General features: G+C 35.7%; 1 protein-coding gene across 6 annotated transcripts in view; it reads left to right on the forward strand.

Moving 5' to 3' along the window:
* The window catches only part of ROCK2 (Rho associated coiled-coil containing protein kinase 2), a 169,950-nt gene that overhangs the window by 143,800 nt on the left and 4,349 nt on the right, over positions 1-21,801 (forward strand). For 2 of the 6 annotated variants that reach the window (XM_033176550.1, XM_033176549.1), the window contains exons 21-32: positions 2,910-2,979; positions 3,605-3,708; positions 3,875-4,061; positions 6,569-6,662; positions 6,757-6,851; positions 7,633-7,812; positions 7,992-8,160; positions 10,282-10,352; positions 10,938-11,026; positions 11,429-11,507; positions 12,581-12,842; positions 12,932-13,145. In XM_033176550.1, coding sequence (XP_033032441.1) covers positions 2,910-2,979; positions 3,605-3,708; positions 3,875-4,061; positions 6,569-6,662; positions 6,757-6,851; positions 7,633-7,812; positions 7,992-8,160; positions 10,282-10,352; positions 10,938-11,026; positions 11,429-11,507; positions 12,581-12,842; positions 12,932-13,145 — 1,614 coding nt within the window. Of the gene's footprint in view, positions 1-2,909; positions 2,980-3,604; positions 3,709-3,874; positions 4,062-6,568; positions 6,663-6,756; positions 6,852-7,632; positions 7,813-7,991; positions 8,161-8,485; positions 8,663-10,281; positions 10,353-10,937; positions 11,027-11,428; positions 11,508-12,580; positions 12,843-12,931; positions 13,146-20,595; positions 20,700-21,801 lie in introns of all 6 variants that reach the window. The other 4 variants (XM_033176544.1, XM_033176545.1, XM_033176546.1 and 1 more) reach the window with 4 other exon arrangements.

The raw sequence follows: 21,801 nt of genomic DNA on the forward strand, positions 1-21,801 counted from the left end.
AATAGGAAAGAGCTCTTGAAGATGAATAATTACTGCCAATATAAATTTGTTGGAAGAGTTCAAAGGAAAGTCAAAGAAATTTCCTAAAATGTAGAACAAAAGAAGAAATGACATGGAAAGTTTGAAAGACATAGGTAAAGCACAGAGGGACTGTTCCAGGAGATCTAGCACCCAGCAAATAATTCCAGCAAGAACTAAAAACCAAGAGGAGGAAATTAAAGAAATAATAGAGAAGAATTTCCCATAGCCGAAGGAGCAATGTCTTTAGACTGAAGGGACTCCACAAATCAATGAAAAAGGATCTACATCTAGACATACTGTCATGAAATTTCAAAAACAAAGACAGGATGGGAGTGTTAGAGTTCTCATCTAATAAACTGGGGAGATTGTAGTTTGTGGTTGCTCTAAGAGGGAAATGGGGGGTTCATTATACCACTTAGATGAGTGATACAACTATATTGGGAGGTGGGGAGAGGCTGGGGAAGACAAGAGAGCTAACTTCAAGTCTGACAACAGGGAATTGGCAAATAATATCTAAAACTTATGTCAAGAAATAACTGAGATGTGGAGGTAACCACCAAAAGACAACACAGAAATGAAACAGTTATTTCTTATAGGGGAACAGGATTAGTAGGGGTGGAGAGGTGTGGCATGAGGAGACTTCTACTTCTCGTCATTTCTTCCTGCTGTTCTGTACTCCTCATTTGTAACCACGTGCCTATTACATGGTTGCTTTCTGAAATAATACTTTCTGAAAATTACTTTTCTTAAATACCTAATAAATATTAGGTTTTAAAAGTTACATATAAATGAAAGATATCAGCTCTTGAAGAAGAAAATCTACTGTGGTTTGCTACAAGTGGGCTTAACTGACAATGATTGGACAGTTTTGAAACTTGACCTTTCATATATTTGTTAAATAGCATCTCTCACATCTTTGCCTCATGGAGAAATAAGAATCATGAATTCTCAACAGTATACTTATCAACAATAAAATACAGAAATGACACAGTTAAGTGACATTGAGTTATAACTTCCTTTTTTACCCGAAAGTTTAAGAGCCAGTGAGTAAACAAAGTGACCAAATTATGTTAAATGGGAATGAGGATAAACCTCCTAAGCAGTATGCGAACTGGAGAGACTGGGGTTAAATCACGTGCTCCCTCTGAGCCTTCCTGCATTGTAGATTTTTTATATACCCAAGTGGTATTCATATAGCTTCCCATTATAAAATACTCAAGACTATATTAAAAAAAAAAAAAAAAGATAAAGCAGTAGAAGCTGTCCTTCATGAATGCAGACATTTTCCTCTCTCCAGAGGTAACATGTCAGCGGCTTGTTATTTCTCCTTCCAGACCGTTTTCTGTGCCTTTATCCATATATCTGAACAAATATATATGAGGTTGAGTTTTCTGTACATTTTATTTTGTTTTTTGCTTGTTTTTAAATTATATCATACAAATTGTATTGTTCTCTATCTTGCTTTATTCCTCCTTAGTTTTGGTTTGGGATAACTATAATTTTTATGTTTTTAAAATAAGGCCAGAATTTAACATAGCATTTCAACCTAGCTTCTTAAATGGGTTGTTGGGGTTGCTTTTATTTTATTTATTATTTTATTCCTTTATTGAAGATTAACATAATACAGAAAAAGTACACAAATACTAAGTGTGGAGCTGAGTGAATTTTTACAAAGTATACAAATCTGTGCAGCCACCATCCATGTTTAGATCTAAAGCCAGCATTTCTCACCTCCCCAGAAGCCCCCTCCCAGGCATTCTTCACTCCCCACTAAGATCATCAGATTTGAGGTGCTCTTTGGATTCTTACACTTGGTTGGCATAAATGGCTGATCACAATGTCTGTATGTGAATGTGTGATTCAGTGTTGATTTAGTATAACACTGGTCTCAGAACCCCTTTAACTCTTAAAAATTACCAAGGGTTCTGCTGGCCGCAGTGGCTCACGCCTGTAATCCCAGCACTTTGGGAGGCTGAGGACGGCAGATCACAAGGTCTGGAGATCGAAACCATCCTGGCTAACACATTGAAACTCCATCTCTACAAAAAATACAAAAAATTGGCTGGGCGCGGTGGCTCAAGCCTGTAATCCCAGCACTTTGGGAGGCCGAGACGGGCGGATCACGAGGTCAGGAGATCGAGACCATCCTGGCTAACACGGTGAAACCCCGTCTCTACTAAAAATACAAAAAACTAGCCGGGCGAGGTGGCGGCGCCTGTAGTCCCAGCTACTAGGGAGGCTGAGGCAGGAGAATGGCGTGAACCCAGGAGGCAGAGCTTGCAGTGAGCTGAGATCCGGCCACTGCACTCCAGCCTGGGTGACAGAGCGAGACTCCTTCTCAAAAAAAAAAAAAAAAATTAGGCTGGCCGAGGTAGTGGGTACCTGTAATCCCAGCTACTCGGGAGGCTGAGGCAGGCGAATGGCGTGAACCTAGGAGGCGGAACTTGCAGTGAGCCGAGATGGCACCACTGCCCTCCAGCCTGGACGACAGAGCGAGACTCCGTCTCAAAAAATAATAATTATTATTATTATCAAGGGTTCCAAATGAATTTTTGTTTTTGTTTGTTATATCTAATGATTTGTATTGTGTTAGAAATTAAAACTGAGAAAACTTTAAAACACAGGAACACACAAACACATATTTTTTTGACCATCAGAATGACATAATTACAAGTCATGTGGCCTCAGGAAAAGTACATATGGTACATAACGAGGGAATGAGACTTTAAAAAAAGCCATGGTGCTCGGTATTATGAAAATGATTTGACCTCATGGGTTCTGTGGAAGAACCTCAGAGATTCCCAGTGCTTCCCCCAGACCATACCATGAGAGCTGCTCCTTTAAAATGTGTGTAATTTAGTTAAACCTTTGATTTATTGTCCTCACAGAGAACGTCAGGATGCAGATGGGCAAATGAAGGAGCTCCAGGATCAGCTCGAAGCAGAACAGTATTTCTCAGTAAGTTCCAGACGCATTAATTTGCAAATAGCAAACAGTTTTGGATGGGATGTTTTATTTATATCATACAACTCATATAAAAAGAGCAGCTGGGCAAAAGAATATAGATAGTTTAAGAGAAATTTATTATTGCTAGAAAAATAATTCTAAGCACATAACATACCTGATGAAGCTGATTAACAGCATTGTTTTCAGGAAGAAAATATTTTCATAAGGCAAGAAATAAAATTATAATAAAATTATCATTTTAATAGTGCTTTTTTGAGATCAGTTTTAGAAATATGAAGTAGAAACTCCTGTTTTATTGATTTAAGCCAACAACATTTTTTGTCTAAATTCTTAATGTTTTTCCTTCCCTCCTTATTCATTTTACCTATCTATGCTATTAAATGAGAAATATCACTATGATATCCAGTTGAAAATCATGCTTCTTAATTATTAGCTGAATTTGTATTAGTTAATTGATGACTAGAAATAGGAAAGTTCATTAAACTATTCATTTGCTCAGGGACTTAACAGTAAGAAGATATATGTATGTGTTCGTTCTCCTTTTTGTCTGGATAGCTTTTGAATGTGAAGCAATATTCCTGATGATGATATACATTTTATTTATTTTGCTATTTAGACCCTTTATAAAACACAAGTTAGGGAGCTTAAAGAAGAATGTGAAGAAAAGACCAAACTTGGTAAAGAATTACAGCAAAAGAAACAGGAATTACAGGATGAACGGTAAGTATGAGACCCTTGTCTCTTTTTGTTCATAGCTGTATACTTTGCTCCTAGAACAATGCCTGGTAATCACCAAATAAAAAATTATTGATGAAGTGAATTAGACAAAAACTTTCACTTAATAGTGAAAACTGAACCATTAAAATGATATATTGCTAAAATGTAGGGACTCCTTGGCTGCCCAACTGGAGATCACCTTGACCAAAGCAGATTCTGAGCAACTGGCTCGTTCAATTGCTGAAGAACAATATTCTGATTTGGAAAAAGAGAAGATCATGAAAGAACTGGAGATCAAAGAGATGATGGCTAGACACAAACAGGAACTTACCGAAAAAGATGCCACAATTGCTTCTGTAAGTCAAATTCTTGGTGCTTTTTTGGATTATAATTAAATTGCTATATCTTAAACCTTCTTTAGACATACTAAGTATCACAAATCTAAATGAAAAATCATATATGCTGACTACAAGATTTTTTATCTAGTTAACTGTCATCTTCTCAGTGTTGTCAGAGGAGCTTACTAAAAGTGACTTCACCTGTTAATGAATTCAAAGTTAAACGTCTAAAGTGAAAGGGTCATTTTTTTTTATTTTTAAATAGAACTCAGTTCAGAAGAATCTTGAGACTACCAGGAAAACAGTTCCATGCAGATTGAAAAAATTGCAATAAAAATTTCAGAGAGAGGTCAAATATCAAGTAGTTAGGTTTACCCTATCAATTAACTAGACGTATTGAAATGCTGCAGTAATTAAAAAGTGTGGTATTAGAACAGGGATATTCAATCCTGTTCAGTGGAAATGAAAAAGGGAGGCCATAAAGATTTTTTCACATACAGGAACTTGGTATATATCATGGGGGTGGCAGTATACAAATCACAGGGAAAGGACACATTTCATAAATGGTTTTGGAATAACTGTATTTTTATGTGGAAAGGAATAAAATTAAATCCCCACTACACCACACACAAAAGTAAATTCTAGCTATCTTAAGGACTAACTATGAAAAATAAAAATTTTAGCCGGGCGTGGTGGCTCAAGCCTGTAATCCCAGCACTTTGGGAGGCCGAGACGGGCGGATCACGAGGTCAGGAGATCGAGACCATCCTGGCTAACACGGTGAAACCCCGTCTCTACTAAAAATACAAAAAACTAGGCGGGCGAGGTGGCGATGCCTGTAGTCCCAACTACTCGGGAGGCTGAGGCAGGAGAATGGCGTGAACCCGGGAGGCGGAGCTTGCAGTGAGCTGAGATCCGGCCACTGCACTCCAGCCTGGGCGACAGAGCGAGACTCCGTCTCAAAAAAAAAAAAAAAATTTTAAGCTATTAGAACATAATCTAAAAGTTGCATATGACAGAGGACAGCATAAACAAATGACAGAAAGGAGATATTTGTAATATATTTATTAAACAAGAGATTTGTATCTAGAGTATATGTAGAATGTCTGTAATTCAGTAAGATAAAAGAATTTGGAAGAAAACTTAGCTAAAAGAGAAAACCTAAATATATAAGCACATACTTAACCTCAGTATTGTTGAAGAAAAGCCTAGGTAAAACAACTTTGAAATACCATTTCGTACCCATCATGTTGGCAGAAATTCAGTGGCTGACAATTTCAAGTGTCTGAAGAATGTCTAGAAAATGGCATTCTTATTCACTATGGGAAGTATAAATTTGGTATGGCATAGTACAGTAAGTAATATGACAGTTTCCAGTAAATTTTAGGCATTCACATAATGCAGTCCAAAGAAAGTCCACATTAAGATAAATACACTATAGAAACTTCGGCACAATGCTTATAGCAGCATAAATATATTAGCAAAAACTCAAATATCCATGAATGAATGAATGCATGCATTAAACGTAATAGTAGATGAAACTATTATGTCAGTTAAAATGAATTAGTTAGGTCTTCATTTGTATCAGCAATTTAATAATTTAATATGCTATTGAGTGAAAACAGTTACAGAAAGATAAATTCAGTAAGATTGAAAATCACAGCCTGGCATGCTGGCTCATGCCTGTAATTGCAGCACTTTGGGGGTTCAAGGTGGAAATATTGCTTGAGCTCCAGGAGTTTGAGACCAGCCTGGGCAACATAGTGAGACCCTGTTTCTACCAAAAAAAAAAAAAAAAAACTGTAGCCAGGTGTGGTGGCTCATGCCTATAGTCCCAGCTAGCTACTCATGGGAGCTGAGGTGGGAGGACCCTTAGAGCCCTGGAGGCTGGGGCTACAGTGAGTGGTGATCGAGTGCCATTGCACTCCAGCCTGGGCAACAGAGCTTGAGACCTTGTCTCCAAAAAGAGAAAAAAAAAAAAAAGAAGAAGAAAATCACATAAAGCCACGCTATGTATTGTTTCATGTGTATGTAATGAAATACAATCATGGGTGGAAAGGGGAAACACATAATTTACAATTAAACTTCCTTCACACCAGGTGCTTTGGCCCATGCCTATAAGTATTCCCAGCACTTTGAGAGGCCTAGGCAGGTGATCACTTGAGGCCAGGAGTTTGAGACCAGCCTGAACAACATAGTGAAACCCCTTCTCTACTAAAAATACAAAAATCAGCCAGGTGTAGCAGCACATGCCCATAATCCCAGCTACTCAGGAGGCTGGGGCAGGAGAATCACTTGAAACCAGGAGGCGAAGGTTGCAGTGAGCTGAGATCACGCCACTGCACTCCTGGGTGACAAAGCAAGACTCAGCCTGAGTGACAGAGCAAGACTCTCACAAAAAAAAAAAGGAAAAATAAAATAAGAGGTTTAACAATATTCTAGAATGTTTCTTATTTGAATCATTGTTTTATAACATAAACTGTGTAAATTGGGATGTGATTATTTTTTCCTCTTTCATTTCTTAGCTTGAAGAAACTAATAGGACACTAACTAGTGATGTTGCCAATCTTGCGAATGAGAAAGAAGAATTAAATAACAAACTGAAAGATGTTCAAGAGCGTATGTATTAACAAAAATGTTTATTTTTCATATACCTAATGTTTATCAGCTGCTGTAATTACCAATGTAATTTTAACTTTTTTGCATGTTTCAGAACTGTCAAGATTGAAAGACGAAGAAATAAGCGCAGCAGCTATTAAAGCACAGTTCGAGAAGCAGCTGTTAACAGAAAGAACACTCAAAACTCAAGTATGTATAATAGAATCTAAATATGATTTTGAATTTTGTCTCAGTTTATCTGTTTTACATTTTACTTCAAGCATTACAAGTTGGTAGCATAGTCATCGAATGTACCAATATTTGTGAAGTCACAATTATCTGATTTTTGCCAGGTTGGGAGAAGTTAGATTTGATTAATATTGTTCAATTCTATAGCTACTAAAATTTTTCTTAATTTTTCCTTTTGGAATCACATTCTCTTTCAATTTATTGTTGTAATTTAATATGTTTTTCTACTTTTAAGAACTGTTGGGATTGACCATTTACTGACAACCTGAAAAGGGTCAGTTAGTTCACTCTCTGCCAACTCCTACAGTTGCATATGTGTTGCATGAACAGGTGGGGTACTAGGTACTCTTCACTGTTGTTGGACATAGAATATTTTATTAATATGATGCCACTGCAAAATGTTCTTCCTCCAGAATAAAAGCAGAAAGGTCTGCCTATTAAAGTCTCTCTTAGAACTAAAAAGTCATAATGGTAGAAAGCAACATCAGATCAATTCTATAAATATTTAAATTATAATTCTCAGAAAACACGAGTAAAAATCTAATGGCGCATTGGATGGAGAAGGATGATGAGTAGTAAAGAAGGTGTATTATTTAAATATTATAAAAAGTGTTTCTTTGTAGCCCTGTGTGTAGGGAAGGAGAGTATTTGTGATTGCATAACTTGTTGCTGTTGATGAGATACTGAGAAACCATACACATAATTTACTTATGTATTATACTTATTTTTACATTTTTTTAAGGCTGTGAATAAGTTGGCTGAGATCATGAATCGAAAAGAACCTGTCAAGCGTGGTAATGACACAGATGTGCGGAGAAAAGAGAAGGAAAATAGAAAGCTACATATGGAGCTTAAATCTGAACGTGAGAAATTGACCCAGCAGATGATCAAGTATCAGAAAGAACTGAATGAAATGCAGGCAGTAAGATACTTTCTGGACTCTACTGAAGACTTCTTTTTAAGAAGTAGAATTATTTTCATGTCTGTTTGTTTTACTGGTTATAGACCATTTCTATTATTTAATAATTATTATTGAACCCAGAAGCAAAATGTTGAGTTGTGTTGCATCCAATTAACTTATTGTAATTAAATTTCTTATAGCAAATAGCTGAAGAGAGCCAGATTCGAATTGAACTGCAGATGACATTGGACAGTAAAGACAGTGACATTGAGCAGCTGCGGTCACAACTCCAAGCCTTGCATATTGGTCTGGATAGTTCCAGTATAGGCAGTGGACCAGGGGATGCTGAGGCAGATGATGGGTTTCCAGGTATGGATTTGCTTTCAGCAGTACTGTTTGTCTTAAATATAAATCAGTTGATTGTTTTAAGTCTTGCGACTGACTGCTCTGAAGGAAAAATGTTTGTATTTTCTTTAAGGGAAAACCTACTCCTTGGAGTAAGGATTCAAGTAACATTTCAAGCTTATTTTATTTATTGATTTTTTTTTACAAAGTTTTTCATAAACATACAAAAGAAAAACTCCACATGTCTAGTTTTTAAGTTATTATATATTAATATTAGCTCTATTTTTAAGCTTTCATTTCATTTTCTCTTCTTTCTGCATTCTTACTTCCTTTTATGTTGGGTGTTTAGTTCATATCACTCAGTCACACACTATGGAATCCATGTCATTCACCTACCAACGTTCCTCTACTTCTCTCAATATTGCCACTAAGCCTTCCAGTTCTCACATGCTCCTTGACTCTGATTCTGACTCAGAAGAAGAATCTTTGCCTTACTTACCCATTTCATCGGAACCTAATGGTACAGGTGATATCCTGAAAATCTTTTCATATTTGGAGTTTTTCTCACTACCCTTAATTTTAGTCCTTTTGAAGTTTTTTTTATATAACATTAACTAATAACCACTAACTCTACTATGTTGTTGTAGACTCAGTTAAAAATAAACTGCTGCATGAATAAAGAATTTGTTTTTAAGGTATTTTCTCATGACATTGCTGTTGTAATTGATAGAGGCCAACTTGCGAGAAATGGAGTAATACATTATATTGCTTAAGAGCGCATGGTTTCATTGCTTGTTTTAGCCATTTTCAACCAAGAAGAAATTCTTCCTGAAGTTTTATAACAAGAGTGATGGTACAGAAAAAGTATTTCCACTGATTCAGAGGATAAACTTAAGGTTTTTACTGAGTACTTACTGACATTATCCTAAGCATATGTTCTTCATAAGAAACATGAAAGAATTTTGCCTGGTCATTACCCTGAAAGAGATTACAGTTTAAATGAAAAAACCAGAGAGTTCCTTCATTCAGAGTCAAAGAGGCAGCCCTATGTGATCTTTCAAGACTGCAGTTTCCTCATCTAAATTAGGGGAATTTATGTAAAGCGTCCAGCACAGTTGATACATAATAGAAGTTAAATAAGTGATAGCTACTTTTACTATTAGAATAACTTCCCCAAATGCTATTTCACATATTTATTTCATTAAAAGGCATTGATCAAATGTCATTAAAACAAATTCCAAGGATTCATACACATTCCTTAGTTGAATTACAATGTTACTGATTTTGATATTTTGGAATTTAGAAATCTTTTGATTATTTTGCTGATTAACCAGATTTTATCTAAAATGTACATAATTGGTCAGTTGTGATGGCTCACGCCTGTAATCCTAGTACTTTGAGAGGCTGAAGCAGACATCACCTGAGGTCAGGAGTTCAAGACTAACCTGGCCAACATGGTGAAACCCCATCTCTACTAAAAATACAAGAAGTAGCTGGGCGTGCTGGTGCGTGCCTGTAATCCCAGCTACCTGGGAAGCTGAGACAGGAGAATCACTGGAACCCAGGATGCAGAGGCTGCAGTGAGCCGAGATTACGCCACTACATTCCAGCCTCGGTGATAGAGCACGACTTCATCTCAAAAAAAATAAAACAAAATTTACATTATTTTATTTTACAATAGTTATTCTAAAAGTTCATTTTCTCTGAACACGTAATTATAAAAAATATATTTACTCCTTGAAAATGTGCATGACGTGGCCCTCTTCCAAAGGAAAAATAAAGGAGTCTGAGGCAGGTGTACCAGTGAGAATAGAGAGTTGCTGCTGCTGCTTTTTATTATTATTATTATTATTATTTTGGCAGCTTTTCTGATTACAAATGCATGAATTTAATCAGTGGAACATTTGACTTTATAAAACTATAGACTATCTGTTTCCAATATGATATAACCTGGATTTTGTTTTGCATTGCATAACTTTTTACTGCTGATCCTGTACTATTACTGTATCCTAGATGATGTATAGTGATAAATTCTAAAGGATATATTTTATTTGTTTTATAAATTTCGTATTAAAATTTTATTAAGTTCTTTATTATCTAAGGAGAATTGTTATCTTTATTCTCATATGTTGTGCTTATTTGTAGAATCAAGATTAGAAGGATGGCTTTCATTGCCTGCACGAAACAACACTAAGAAATTTGGATGGGTTAAAAAGGTAATTGATACTTTGGAATATGAGCCTTTTGTTTTTGTTTTAACTCCAGTCATTTGGCTTTTGTAGTTGCAAGATATACGTGACTGGTACTTTTAGACACATAGAACTTGTTTATACTTTAGGATTTGAAATGATATGATTTTAATTATCTTTGTAAAAAATTTTTTGTCCTCATATCTTGTTAATAATACAGATTTTATTGTTAGGAAATTGTTGATTTTGATACTTTTGCTGTTTGGGTGGGAATCTAGTAAAAAAGACCCATTTATTTATTTTCCTCTCTTACTATGATTATTGATGTTATTGTGTTTATTTTTGAGAAGATTATTAATGATGTTGGATCCCAAAGCTAGCTAAGTCCAAAAAATATTTTACTTTACTTCTCCCCACAATTTGCTTATTTAAAATATCTATTAATATAAACAAAATGTATTGTTATTTTAAGGAAGACTTTCCTAAAGATATATTAAGTACTTTTTAGTTACTTAGTATGATTTTTATTGCTAATATAGAATTTATTTTTAAAAAATCAATAAGGTATATAAACACTTGAATTACTGATTTCTTTTCTCCCTGTTTTAACAGTATGTGATTGTAAGCAGTAAGAAGATTCTTTTCTATGACAGTGAACAAGATAAAGAACAATCTAATCCTTACATGGTTTTAGATATAGAGTAAGTGTTTTTATTAGAATATTTAGAAACTGTATCTTTTCTTACCTTTTGAAGTATAAGAGTAACAATGCAATTTATTAGTCATAGAATAGCTCCTGCTGTACTATTGTTACATTTTTCTGTGATTTGCTTCATACGGATGAAAGTCTGGGATACAGGGTTAGCTGAAACATCTTTATTTCATGGGCCTTTGATACATTATTTTTTGAAACTAATTAGAAAATTTCTGACAGAGGTTTGTAAAAATCTTAATTAATTATATAATTAATAGAACAAAATATTCTGAGTTCCTAACATGGGTCAAAGTAGTCAGTGTTTAACTTCTGACATAAGTATAGAATAATTAATATATAATTTGATCCTTGGGTGATATTTTATTCCTTTATTCAAAATTTTTTATAGCAAGTTATTTCATGTCCGACCAGTTACACAGACAGATGTATATAGAGCAGATGCTAAAGAAATTCCAAGGATATTCCAGGTAAACATAGTTTTGTTTATATTTGGTTGGTTGGCTTTGTTTTGTTTTTTTTTCACATTTAGAAGTTCTCAAATGACGTGACATATTAAATCTCTTCATTCTTTGGCCCTCTTCAGGTTACCTTTCTGTTTCAGTCCTATTTAAAGATGGTTTGTTGCTTTGTGACTTTTGTGCTTAATTCTGTTTGGGAACATCTTCATTCCTGTCTCCATTTTATTTGTTAAACCTTGTAGTGTGTTTGTATCATGTTTCTGGTCTTTGCTATATTTTTGTTTAAGGTTGGTTATGACTTTTTAAGCATGAATTTTTTTCCCTTCTGTTTTTGTGTAATCTCAGCTCTCTAGAAAGTTAGAAAAGTCCGTTATGGAGGTAAATTTTGTACCTTGTAACCCTTTTACCTCCAATTTAAAGTGAAGCCACATTCTTCCCTCTACTACTTCCATTTTAAAATTAGTCAAACCAACAGTGACTTACTGATTTCCTTCTATGTAAGAGCCGTTGTGCTTGGTGTACTGTGTGGAAGTTGGCTCCTTGTTTTCTGGATGCTTATCATGTTTATTTGGAGTATAATACACAGCCTTTCCTCTTTCTTTTCCCCCTCAACTCTCAAAATACAGGACTTTTAAAATGAAGCTGTGCTTATAGCTGTTACCCAGTTTTCTGTTAAGTATTACAAAACACCAATTAGTATAATCACCACATTTCTTCAAGTGATTGTTTTGAACAGTCCCTCCCAGAAAAACTTCCTAACACCTATGAAGTGCACATTTGCCTTTTGCTGACCTATTTTGATAGTACTGCTAAAGCATGGGTGTTACAAAGAAAATAAGGAGGCAGCATTTGAAGAGGATCAGTTCTTTTGAAATGCAAACCAAAGTGACTGTCTTAATGACTTTTCTTACATAAGCTTTTGATTAAGTTTGCGTAATCAAGAGCTTAAGTTTGTATTTCAGATACATTTTCTTCTCTTTGAATAATTTAGGCTAATGTTATTTTACCTACACTATCAGAATTGTTACTACATAAGAAATAGCATGTTTGGAAATCATTTATTGTTCTTTTGACATTAATAGATTCTGTATGCCAATGAAGGAGAAAGTAAGAAGGAACAAGAATTTCCAGTGGAGCCAGTTGGAGAAAAATCTAATTATATTTGCCACAAGGGACATGAGTTTATTCCTACTCTTTATCATTTCCCAACCAACTGTGAGGCTTGTATGAAGCCCCTGTGGCACATGTTTAAGCCTCCTCCTGCTTTAGAGTGCCGCCGTTGCCATATTAAGTGTCATAAAGATCACATGGACAAAAAGGAGGAGATTATAGCACCTTGCAAAGGTAAATGGTAAATTACTTGCTCCATCGATATTGGTTATGTTCAGATCATTTTAAGTACATTAATTTTTTTTTCAAATTTTTCTTTATAGTGTATTATGATATTTCAACGGCAAAGAATCTATTATTACTAGCAAACTCTACAGAAGAGCAGCAGAAGTGGGTTAGTCGATTGGTGAAAAAGATACCTAAAAAGCCCCCAGCTCCAGACCCTTTTGCACGATCCTCTCCTAGAACTTCAATGAAGATACAGCAAAACCAGTCTATTAGACGGCCAAGTCGACAGCTTGCCCCAAACAAACCTAGGTAATAAATTAAAATGCGGTAAGAAAAAAAAAAAGTCTATTAAAATATTTTGCTATTTATATTCAAACTACAAATTTTCCTAGTTAGTTTTCCTTTGCTTGGTATTTTAGTGAACTGTGGAATACCAAATGTTTGGAACTGTTTTAATGTGCATGTCATATTCATTGATTCAGATGAAAGTAATATACATTTATTTACTAAATCACACACATACAGTAAATTCAACCAAAAATCTTGAAAGATTTTTGTTGTGTTTGTTTGTACAGTAAACCCTCACTTAACATTGTCCATAGGTTCTTAGAACCTGCGACTTTCAGCAAAACAATGGCAGGCCCTGGAATTAAGTTGCTTCCTTCCAAATTGTTTTGTGATAACCTTGATGAGAAGAAAATGGTTTTGTTTTACTTCATTTAGCTTAAAGTTGTACTTTCCAAGAACCTATCGATGATGTCAAGTGAGGACTTACTGTATCATGATTTGATTTTCAGCTTTTATGAGCACTTGAGTAATTTAATAACTTACAAGATAGAATTAACATTGTACACAGACCTCACATTGTCAGGTGCACACACTGTGTTTCATATTATAAGCTTTTATTATGTTACACGATTTGGGAGGCAGGTTTAAAATCAGCTTAAGTTTTAAATCTATAAAACAGTAACTTGAGTGTGATTTTAGCAGCAACATAGACCAGCTTTAAAAATGCAAGTATGAGCTAATGGGTAAAAGTGGCCATTCCTTGGAATTGAGGTAGAGTTAGGAAAATGGAGTAAGGTCAGGGTTGATCATTATGCACCAAAACATTTTGATGGAGCCATTTTCGGATAGCTATGTGAAAGTCCTTTAGTTAAATATCTTGATTCACAATAGCCATTTCTTGACTTACTAACTACTTCAGCATTTATAAACATGGCTATTCATTGAACATGAAATGAACACAAGAATGTGGTTAGCTAAAGGAAAAAGCATATACTTTGATCAGGTATCTAATTTCAGGTATCCTTTTGGTTCCCTGACACAGGACCTTCAGTATATGAATATTGATGTGCATTGGCTGTATTGTCGGAAATCTGATTCTGACCACAAACATCTTAGATGAAACTTTCTTGAAACTAATCTCTCAAGGAAATAATTAGAATGACAAAGGCAGAATTGGTGTTTCAGCAGTGAAAATGTTTAATATTTTGTGTGAGGTATGATAAAACTAAACAAAATTAGTGATTATTGACTAAAGCTAAAGAAACTCAGAATTCAGAGACACTGAAGGCCATTTCATGTGCCTTCTGTAAAACATCTGAAAATTAAATTTATATTATTAATATTGTAGAGCTATTAATGCTTAAATGGTATTTTAATACGTTATAGTGTATAGTGATTTCAGTTTCCAAAGTACTTCTCTATGTATTCTTTCCTCTCATTTAACTTCTTATGTATCATCTCCTATGCTCTTTAAAATAGTCCTGTGGAATAGAACAGGTATTGTTATACTTGGTTTTGATTAAGACTCCGGAAGGGGTTTGTCTAGATCTAGAATTATAACAACTCCAAATATCCTTGTGATGTATTTTTTCCTTTTGTGCTATTTGACACATTAATGATTTTACTACATATGATAACATATATCAAATTAGTTTATGAGGCATGCTTCCAATTATGTAACAGGCTGTTTTTATGTACACTAACTTACAAATACCTTCCTTTCCCAGTCCAAATCAGTGTTATGGTCTGTTTGAAAGTACATTTACTTCTGATTTTTGTTACTTTTTTTTTTTTTTTTTAACTCTGGCTTTGCCCTGTGAATCATTCTTCATTTTTTTCTTAATATATTTTGTCATAGCGACGGTAAGTAGTAGGGATTTCTTTCTCTCACATCTGCATGTAAGTAAAACTAATATCAAAACTGACTGTAAAATGTGTAGTGTACATTTTGTGAAAAAATTTAATTCTTTGAAATTCTAAACATAAAGATGGTCACATTTATAATATAATTTGTATTTTGTTGTGCATCTGCAACATTATTTCCATTGTTTTTGGCATTTGAGTCTCCATTGTTTCATGTACTCCTAGCATTGTATCTGTGTCTCTTACATGAATCAATCAACCTGCATTATTATTATTATTATTATTTTTGAGACAGGGTCTCACTCTGTTGCCCAGGCTGGAGTGCAATGGCATAATCATGGCTGACTGCAGCCTTGACCTCCCAGGCCCAAGTGATTATTCTCCCACCTCAGCCTCCCAGAGTAGCTGGGACCACATACATGCACCAGGACACCTGGCTAATTTTTTTTTATTTTTATTTTTTGTAGAGATGGGGGTCTCCCTATGTGGCCCAGGCTGGTCTCAAACACCTGGCCTTAAGCAATCCTCCCACCTTGGCCTCCCAAAGTGCTGGGATTACAGGCATGAGCCACCATGCCTGGCCAGTATTCCATTCTGAATGTCACATTTTAAGAGTCACTTATACAAATTGAAGGGTATATAGATAAGAATAACAGAGGTTGCAGTATGTCATTTGAAAGTATACAAATGTAGCAAGCAAAGGAACTCAGGATATTTTGTTTTCTAAAGACATTATTTGAAAGTATGAGAGATTATAAATAGCACTAAACAGCTAAAGACCTTTTTCTTGGAAGATGTATTAGAAGAACCAATCAGAAAGGCAAATCGTGAATCTCATTGAGTAGCATGGTTCCAGGGAGGAATCAAGCCTCAGGCTGGATGGCTTTTAACATTCTACTGGACTAAAGCCCATAATATATACAAATGGGTGGAACTAGTAAAGGGTCATCCAAGAAAACGGAGGCACAGAATTGTGGTGTGTCTCGGCAGTGATCTGATATCTAGCTCTTTGTTTGAGTTTGTTTAATATTAGTCTTAGCATTAGTCAGTCTAGCTTTAGTTGAACTAATTTGACATGGTATCCTTCTTAAAACAAAGTTTGGCTTTGTTAGATACATCAAATATAAAGTGAACCCATAAATGTTCACTTAACCATTTTTGGTAACTTTTCCTCATGGTCATCTGCCATTACATCTTTTCTTTCTTTTTTTTTTTTTTTTTTTTGGGTGAGATGGCGTCTCGCTGTGTCACCCAGGCTGGCGTGTAGTGGCATGATCTCGGTTCACCACAACCATCCACCTTCCAGGTTCAAGCAATTCTCCTGCCTCAGCCTTCTGAGTAGTTGGGATTACAGGCATGCGCCATCACGCCCGGCTAATTTTTGTAATTTTAGTAGAGACGGGGTTTCCCCATGTTGGCCAGGCTGGTCTTGAACTCCTGACCTCAGGTGATCTGCCCGCCTCGACCTCCAAAAGTGCTGGGATTACAGGTGTGAGCCATCACGCTCAGCTTCTCCTCTTAACTCTGTTTTCAGCACTTCTTTTTTTTCTATAGTGGTGAAGTTGATTAAAGTAATAGATAAGTGTTAGCTATTATTATACTAGTTTATCCGCTGAACCACCCTGTGAGGTAGCTATTAACATATCTCCATTTAACAGATGAAGAAACTAAGGCACAGAAAGCTTGTGTACCCAAGGTCATCCAGCTAATAAATGGCAGAGCCATGACTTTAGATCCAGATAATCTTGTTCTGGAACCTTGACTTGGAACTGAAGTAGTCACTGCCTCATTGTGATAAGAGTAGAACTTAATTAATTGACAGTTCATAAAAATAATGTGTACAAATGCTATTCTACAGGAATTTTTTTTTTTTTTGGTACTTTTGAGTTAAAATTAAAATGCCATACTGGAAAAGTAGGAAATTTGTGAATAAAATGCTAATTTTTGATGAAGACAATTTGGGGAATCCTAATTTGTTTCAATGCAAGATAAAAATATACCAGTCTGGGCCAGGTGCGGTGGCTTACGCCTGTAATCCCAGCACTTTGGGAGGCCAAGGCGGGTGGATCACCTGAGGTCAGGAGTTCCAGACAAGCCTGGCCAAGATGGTGAAACCCCTTCTCTACTGAAAATACAAAAATTAGCTGGGTGTGGTGGCAGACACCTGTAATCCCAGCTACTTGGGAGGCTGAGGCAGAGAACTGCTTGAACCCAGGAGATGGAGGTTGCAGTAAGCCGAGATTGCGCCACTGCACTCCAGCCTGGGCAACAGAGTGAGACTCCATCTCAAAAAAAAAAAAAAAAAAATTAGATACCAGTCTGGCTAGAGGGCATTTCTCTTTAATTATTTTTCTTTTAAATATTTTTTTTAAATGCAGTATTTAATGCATGCAGAAAAGTATAAAGCAAAAATGCAGCAAATGCTCATTTATCGAGTTTTAAGAAGTAAAACATGGCAACACAGTTAAAACTTAAGGGAGGAAGTAGCTATTGTGTCATTATTATCTTTGCTCTTCTCCATTTCTAAATGTTAGAAAGTTAACAGTCTGCTTGGGAAAATAATGAAGTTATATACAATTTGATGTGTCAAAAATAAATCCATACATGAATATATACCTGATCTTGAATTGGAGAAGAATTTTCAAATAGTAAAAGCAGAGAAAACAAAGCCAAGGATCAACTACCCCAAAATTGAAGCCTTGTAAATTTAAAAAACACCATGTCTTTACAAAATATATGAGAAAGATGAGATAGTATCTTCACATATGAAAAGTTCTTATAAATCATTGAGAAAAAAGATTGCCTCATCCCCATACAGAATTACTGAGGTGTATGCAGGCATTATTATGGAAACAGCTGTTACATGTAAAAAAAGGGGATCAGCCTGATTACAGTAGTCCCCCTTTATCTCAAGGGATATGTATTCCAAGACCCCCAGTGGATGCCTGGAATCAGGAATAGTGCTGTGCCGTACATATACCATTTTTAAAACTCTGATAATGAAGACCATTAATAAGTGACTAATAGGCATGGATATGCTGGACAAAGGGATGACTCACATCCCAGGCAGGACAGAGTGGGATGGCACAAGATTTCATCACGCTGTTCAGAATGTTGGGCAGTTTAAAACTTCTAAATTGTTTTGAGGTTTTCTATTTAATATTTTCAGACTGTGGTTCACTACTGGTAACTTGAAACCATGGAAAGTGAAAACAAGGATATGGGGGACTACTGTATTAAGAAATTAACATTAAATTAAAACTATAACATAAAACCATTTTTCACCTGCCATACTGGCAAGGGTTAATTAAGAAATGAAATGGGTACTTTTGAGGACTGTTGGTAGAACTCTAAATTAAATGCATTCTTTCCAAAGCATCTTTGACAATAAGTTTCACAGGCCTGAACTATATCCCTGTTGATTAGTTAATGGTGGAGACAGTCAAGCAACAGGCAATTACAGTACTATGTAAAATGCTGTTTATGATAGAGGCATGAACAGAGTGCTGGGGGAAGTGAGGGAAGCATGGAGAATTCTACCTGAGGACATTAAGAAAGATCTCAAACAATGGAGGATGGATAATTTTACAAGCAAACAAATAAGGGAAAATCAGTTCCAGGCAAAATGTCATGTGCAGAGGTACAAAGTCGTCAGAATTACTTATGTATTTGTAATTTTGGGTTGGGTTGGGGTTGGGAGAAGGCAAGGGCAAGGTGTGGTAAAAGATGATGTGACACTGGAGAGAAACTCTGAACCCAGCTGAAAAGCTCCATGTACACTGCTCTCAGGAGTTTTGATTTATAAGTAGAAGTCTTTCAATAAGGGATTGGTATTCAGGCTTAATGAGATCCTGAACTGAGTACTTGACAATGAAAACGGAGAAAATAAACCTGGATTCGGAAAGATTTCTTCAGTTGAAATAACTAGAATTAGATGACTGATTCGAAGGGATGAGGGGAGAAGGTGTAAGGGAAGTCTCACCATGCACTGCACTCGTATCTAGCGATTCGACTTTTAAATTTGAGATTATGACACTGGCACACACTTCAAAGGTTTTGAAAGGATACGCAATGCAGCTTTCTCCTAACCTATGCTAAAGCTGAGGTGTGGATGCCCTGGAAGGCCTGCTGATCACAATCTCCCAAGCAGTAGAGCTGAAACCCTAGCTATAAGCTACATTATATGTAAGTCTAGAAAAATGAGTGTGTGCCAGGTTGTGATATGCATTAAGTATATCTGTGTGTTTTCTCAAGTGTTGTCCTATGTTTAGCACATTTTAAAAGAGTAATTTGAGTCACTGTATTTATTTTAAATTAGAGTAATCGTCCATTAACCTATTCTGTCAGTGTTTCTCAGAGTTAACCAGCTATATCAGAAATCACCTCAGGTTTCTTATTTGAAAATGCAAATATTTGGGCCCTTTTCAGTCATATCTAAATCTCTTGGAATGAGGCCTTGTGAAGAGCAGTAGGTAAATCATGTACACTAAAGTTTCTTGCTTTAGAAGTGTGTAAATAAGAACCACTGACAATAGTGATTATAGGTGACACTTTGGGGACCAGATGAGTTCCTTGGCACGGATTGATTCATGAACACCACAGTTTTAAAAATGAAAAAGTTACTCCTATTTATTTTTATATTTATTTATTGAGACGAAGTCTCGCTCTTGTCCCCCAGGCCAGAGTGCAATGGCACGATCTTGGCCCACTGCAACCTCTGCCTCCCGGATTCAAGTGACTTTCCTGCCTTAGCCTCTTGAGTAGCTGGGATTACAGGCACCTGCCACCACGCCCAGCTAATTTTTGTATTTTTAGTAGAGACAGGGTTTCACCATGTTGGCCAGGCTGGTCTTGAACTCCTCACCTCAGGTGATCCGCCCGCCTCAGCCTCCCTGTGCTGGGATTACGGGCATGAGCCACTGCGTCTGGCCCAGTTACTCCTATTTTTAAAAACAAAGATGATAGGAATATTACAGTTAGGTTATTGAATTAGAAAGAAAAGACCACATATATCCTAACTCTAAGTTCAATTTAGCCAAGATGAGTTGATAATGCTACTTATATAATTGTGGCTTTTCCCTTGTCCCTAGTTTTTTATATGCAGGACAAAGCTCTTGGTGACACATTGAGCAGGCAGGGTCCTACTGAAATTCAGAGAGCTGCTTTCTTATTCTATTACTCCCCTTTTACCCCATGGTTTTTGGTGCTATAATGGAAAAACCGAGCTGACAATCTAACCACTTTGGTGAAGGGAACATTGACAAATGTGCTTTCATAATTCTCAAATCAAACTGGGCATCAGGATGGTTACATGTTTATCTCGGGTATGGGAGTGAGGAGGGAGAAGCAGATTGTTTCTTATTAGCCCAAATATGATTGCTGTCTTCAGATATCTGGAAGGTGTACTTGGCCAACGTGATTATATACATTTATATATAAAGGGCAAGGCTTCCTTGTGTGCATGCATCTTCATTTTAATCTTGTTGTTATCCATGAATGGAAAATTAAAATGCTTACAGCACATTCAAAGTATGATTTCTAAGTCATAACATTAAGTTACAGTTTCTAAAGAGTGTTAGAGTATAAATTTACAAACCTCCTATTGCAGATTGCTTGATTTGGCATTTAAAGACTGGGATTGGTCATTTGATGATGTTGATGGTGGTGGTGATGATGATGACGATGTTTTTGATTTCTGAAGAAATAAATGGGGTAAATCAAAAAATGAAAAATCAGTTATTTTAGTACTTCAACGTAGCGCATGTGGTTTGCACTTGGGCTTTCATTATTTTTTATTTTTGAAACTTGTTTTTAATAGTATATAGTTAAAAGTAGTTTTCAAAAAGTTGCTAACTGAAATTTACATGTTAAGTGTAAAAGTGAAATGCTATGTTCAGATTCTTCATTGGCTATAAATTTTTAATACAATTAGAATTTATCTTAGAAATGAGATGTAGCAATCACAAAAGGAGTTAATTCTGATACGTTCTGTTCATTCCAAAGAAGCCATATTCAGAAGAGAAGTAAAATTTACAACGTTTTCAAGTTCCTACAGCTATATTAGTTTGTGAACATAGCATGGGATTCCTTTCTCCCTCCATCTCTCTCCTCTTATTTCCAACTTGCAAGAATTGAAAGCATAAAAGCTTCATAAGTCTAATAAGTGCTGGGAAATAGCTGTTTCTGATTTGGTGTTTTTGTGTGTGGTGCTGTGAAATGTTTGCTTAGTGAGAATTTAATGTTACCCTTGCTGAAGAATGTCAGTGATACGCTGTTAGAATTGTGCTTTTAGAAAACGTAAAATAGTTTGGTTAATAGTGGCTCCAGGAGATTTGAATGAAAGTTGAGCCTCAACTTAAACCTTTTACGTAGAAAGATTTAAAAGAAATAATGTCTGTTTTAGTCTAAGTAAGCATGTTGCAAAACATAAATCAGGTAGTATTGGTATCTATTTATAATCAGGTTTCATAGAGTAGCTCGTATATATTTACTACAACAATGTATTTGGTCCTATCTTATAGATAAAAAAAAATGTGGCTTAGGGTTGAACAGCCAAGTAGAACCTGATCAATAGGCCCATTTCCCTTTCAGCTACATGAGGAAGCTGGCAGTTCAACCCCAAATCAAACTTTATCTTCTGAGTTACTCTGTGGCATATTGTTTAACCCTAATAGCTTGTTAACCATATTAAAACTTGTGTGTAATGTGTGTAGCTAAAATTCCAAAATCCCAAGTTGTTTTGGGAAAGAATATAATTGCATGTACCTGCAGGAAAAGTAATACAGTAAGTATGTTTATGCATGATTTTAGTGTT

The sequence above is a fragment of the Trachypithecus francoisi genome, unplaced genomic scaffold, assembly GCF_009764315.1.
Source record: "Trachypithecus francoisi isolate TF-2019V2 unplaced genomic scaffold, Tfra_2.0 Lachesis_group17, whole genome shotgun sequence".
Classification (NCBI taxonomy): Eukaryota; Metazoa; Chordata; class Mammalia; order Primates; family Cercopithecidae; genus Trachypithecus; species Trachypithecus francoisi.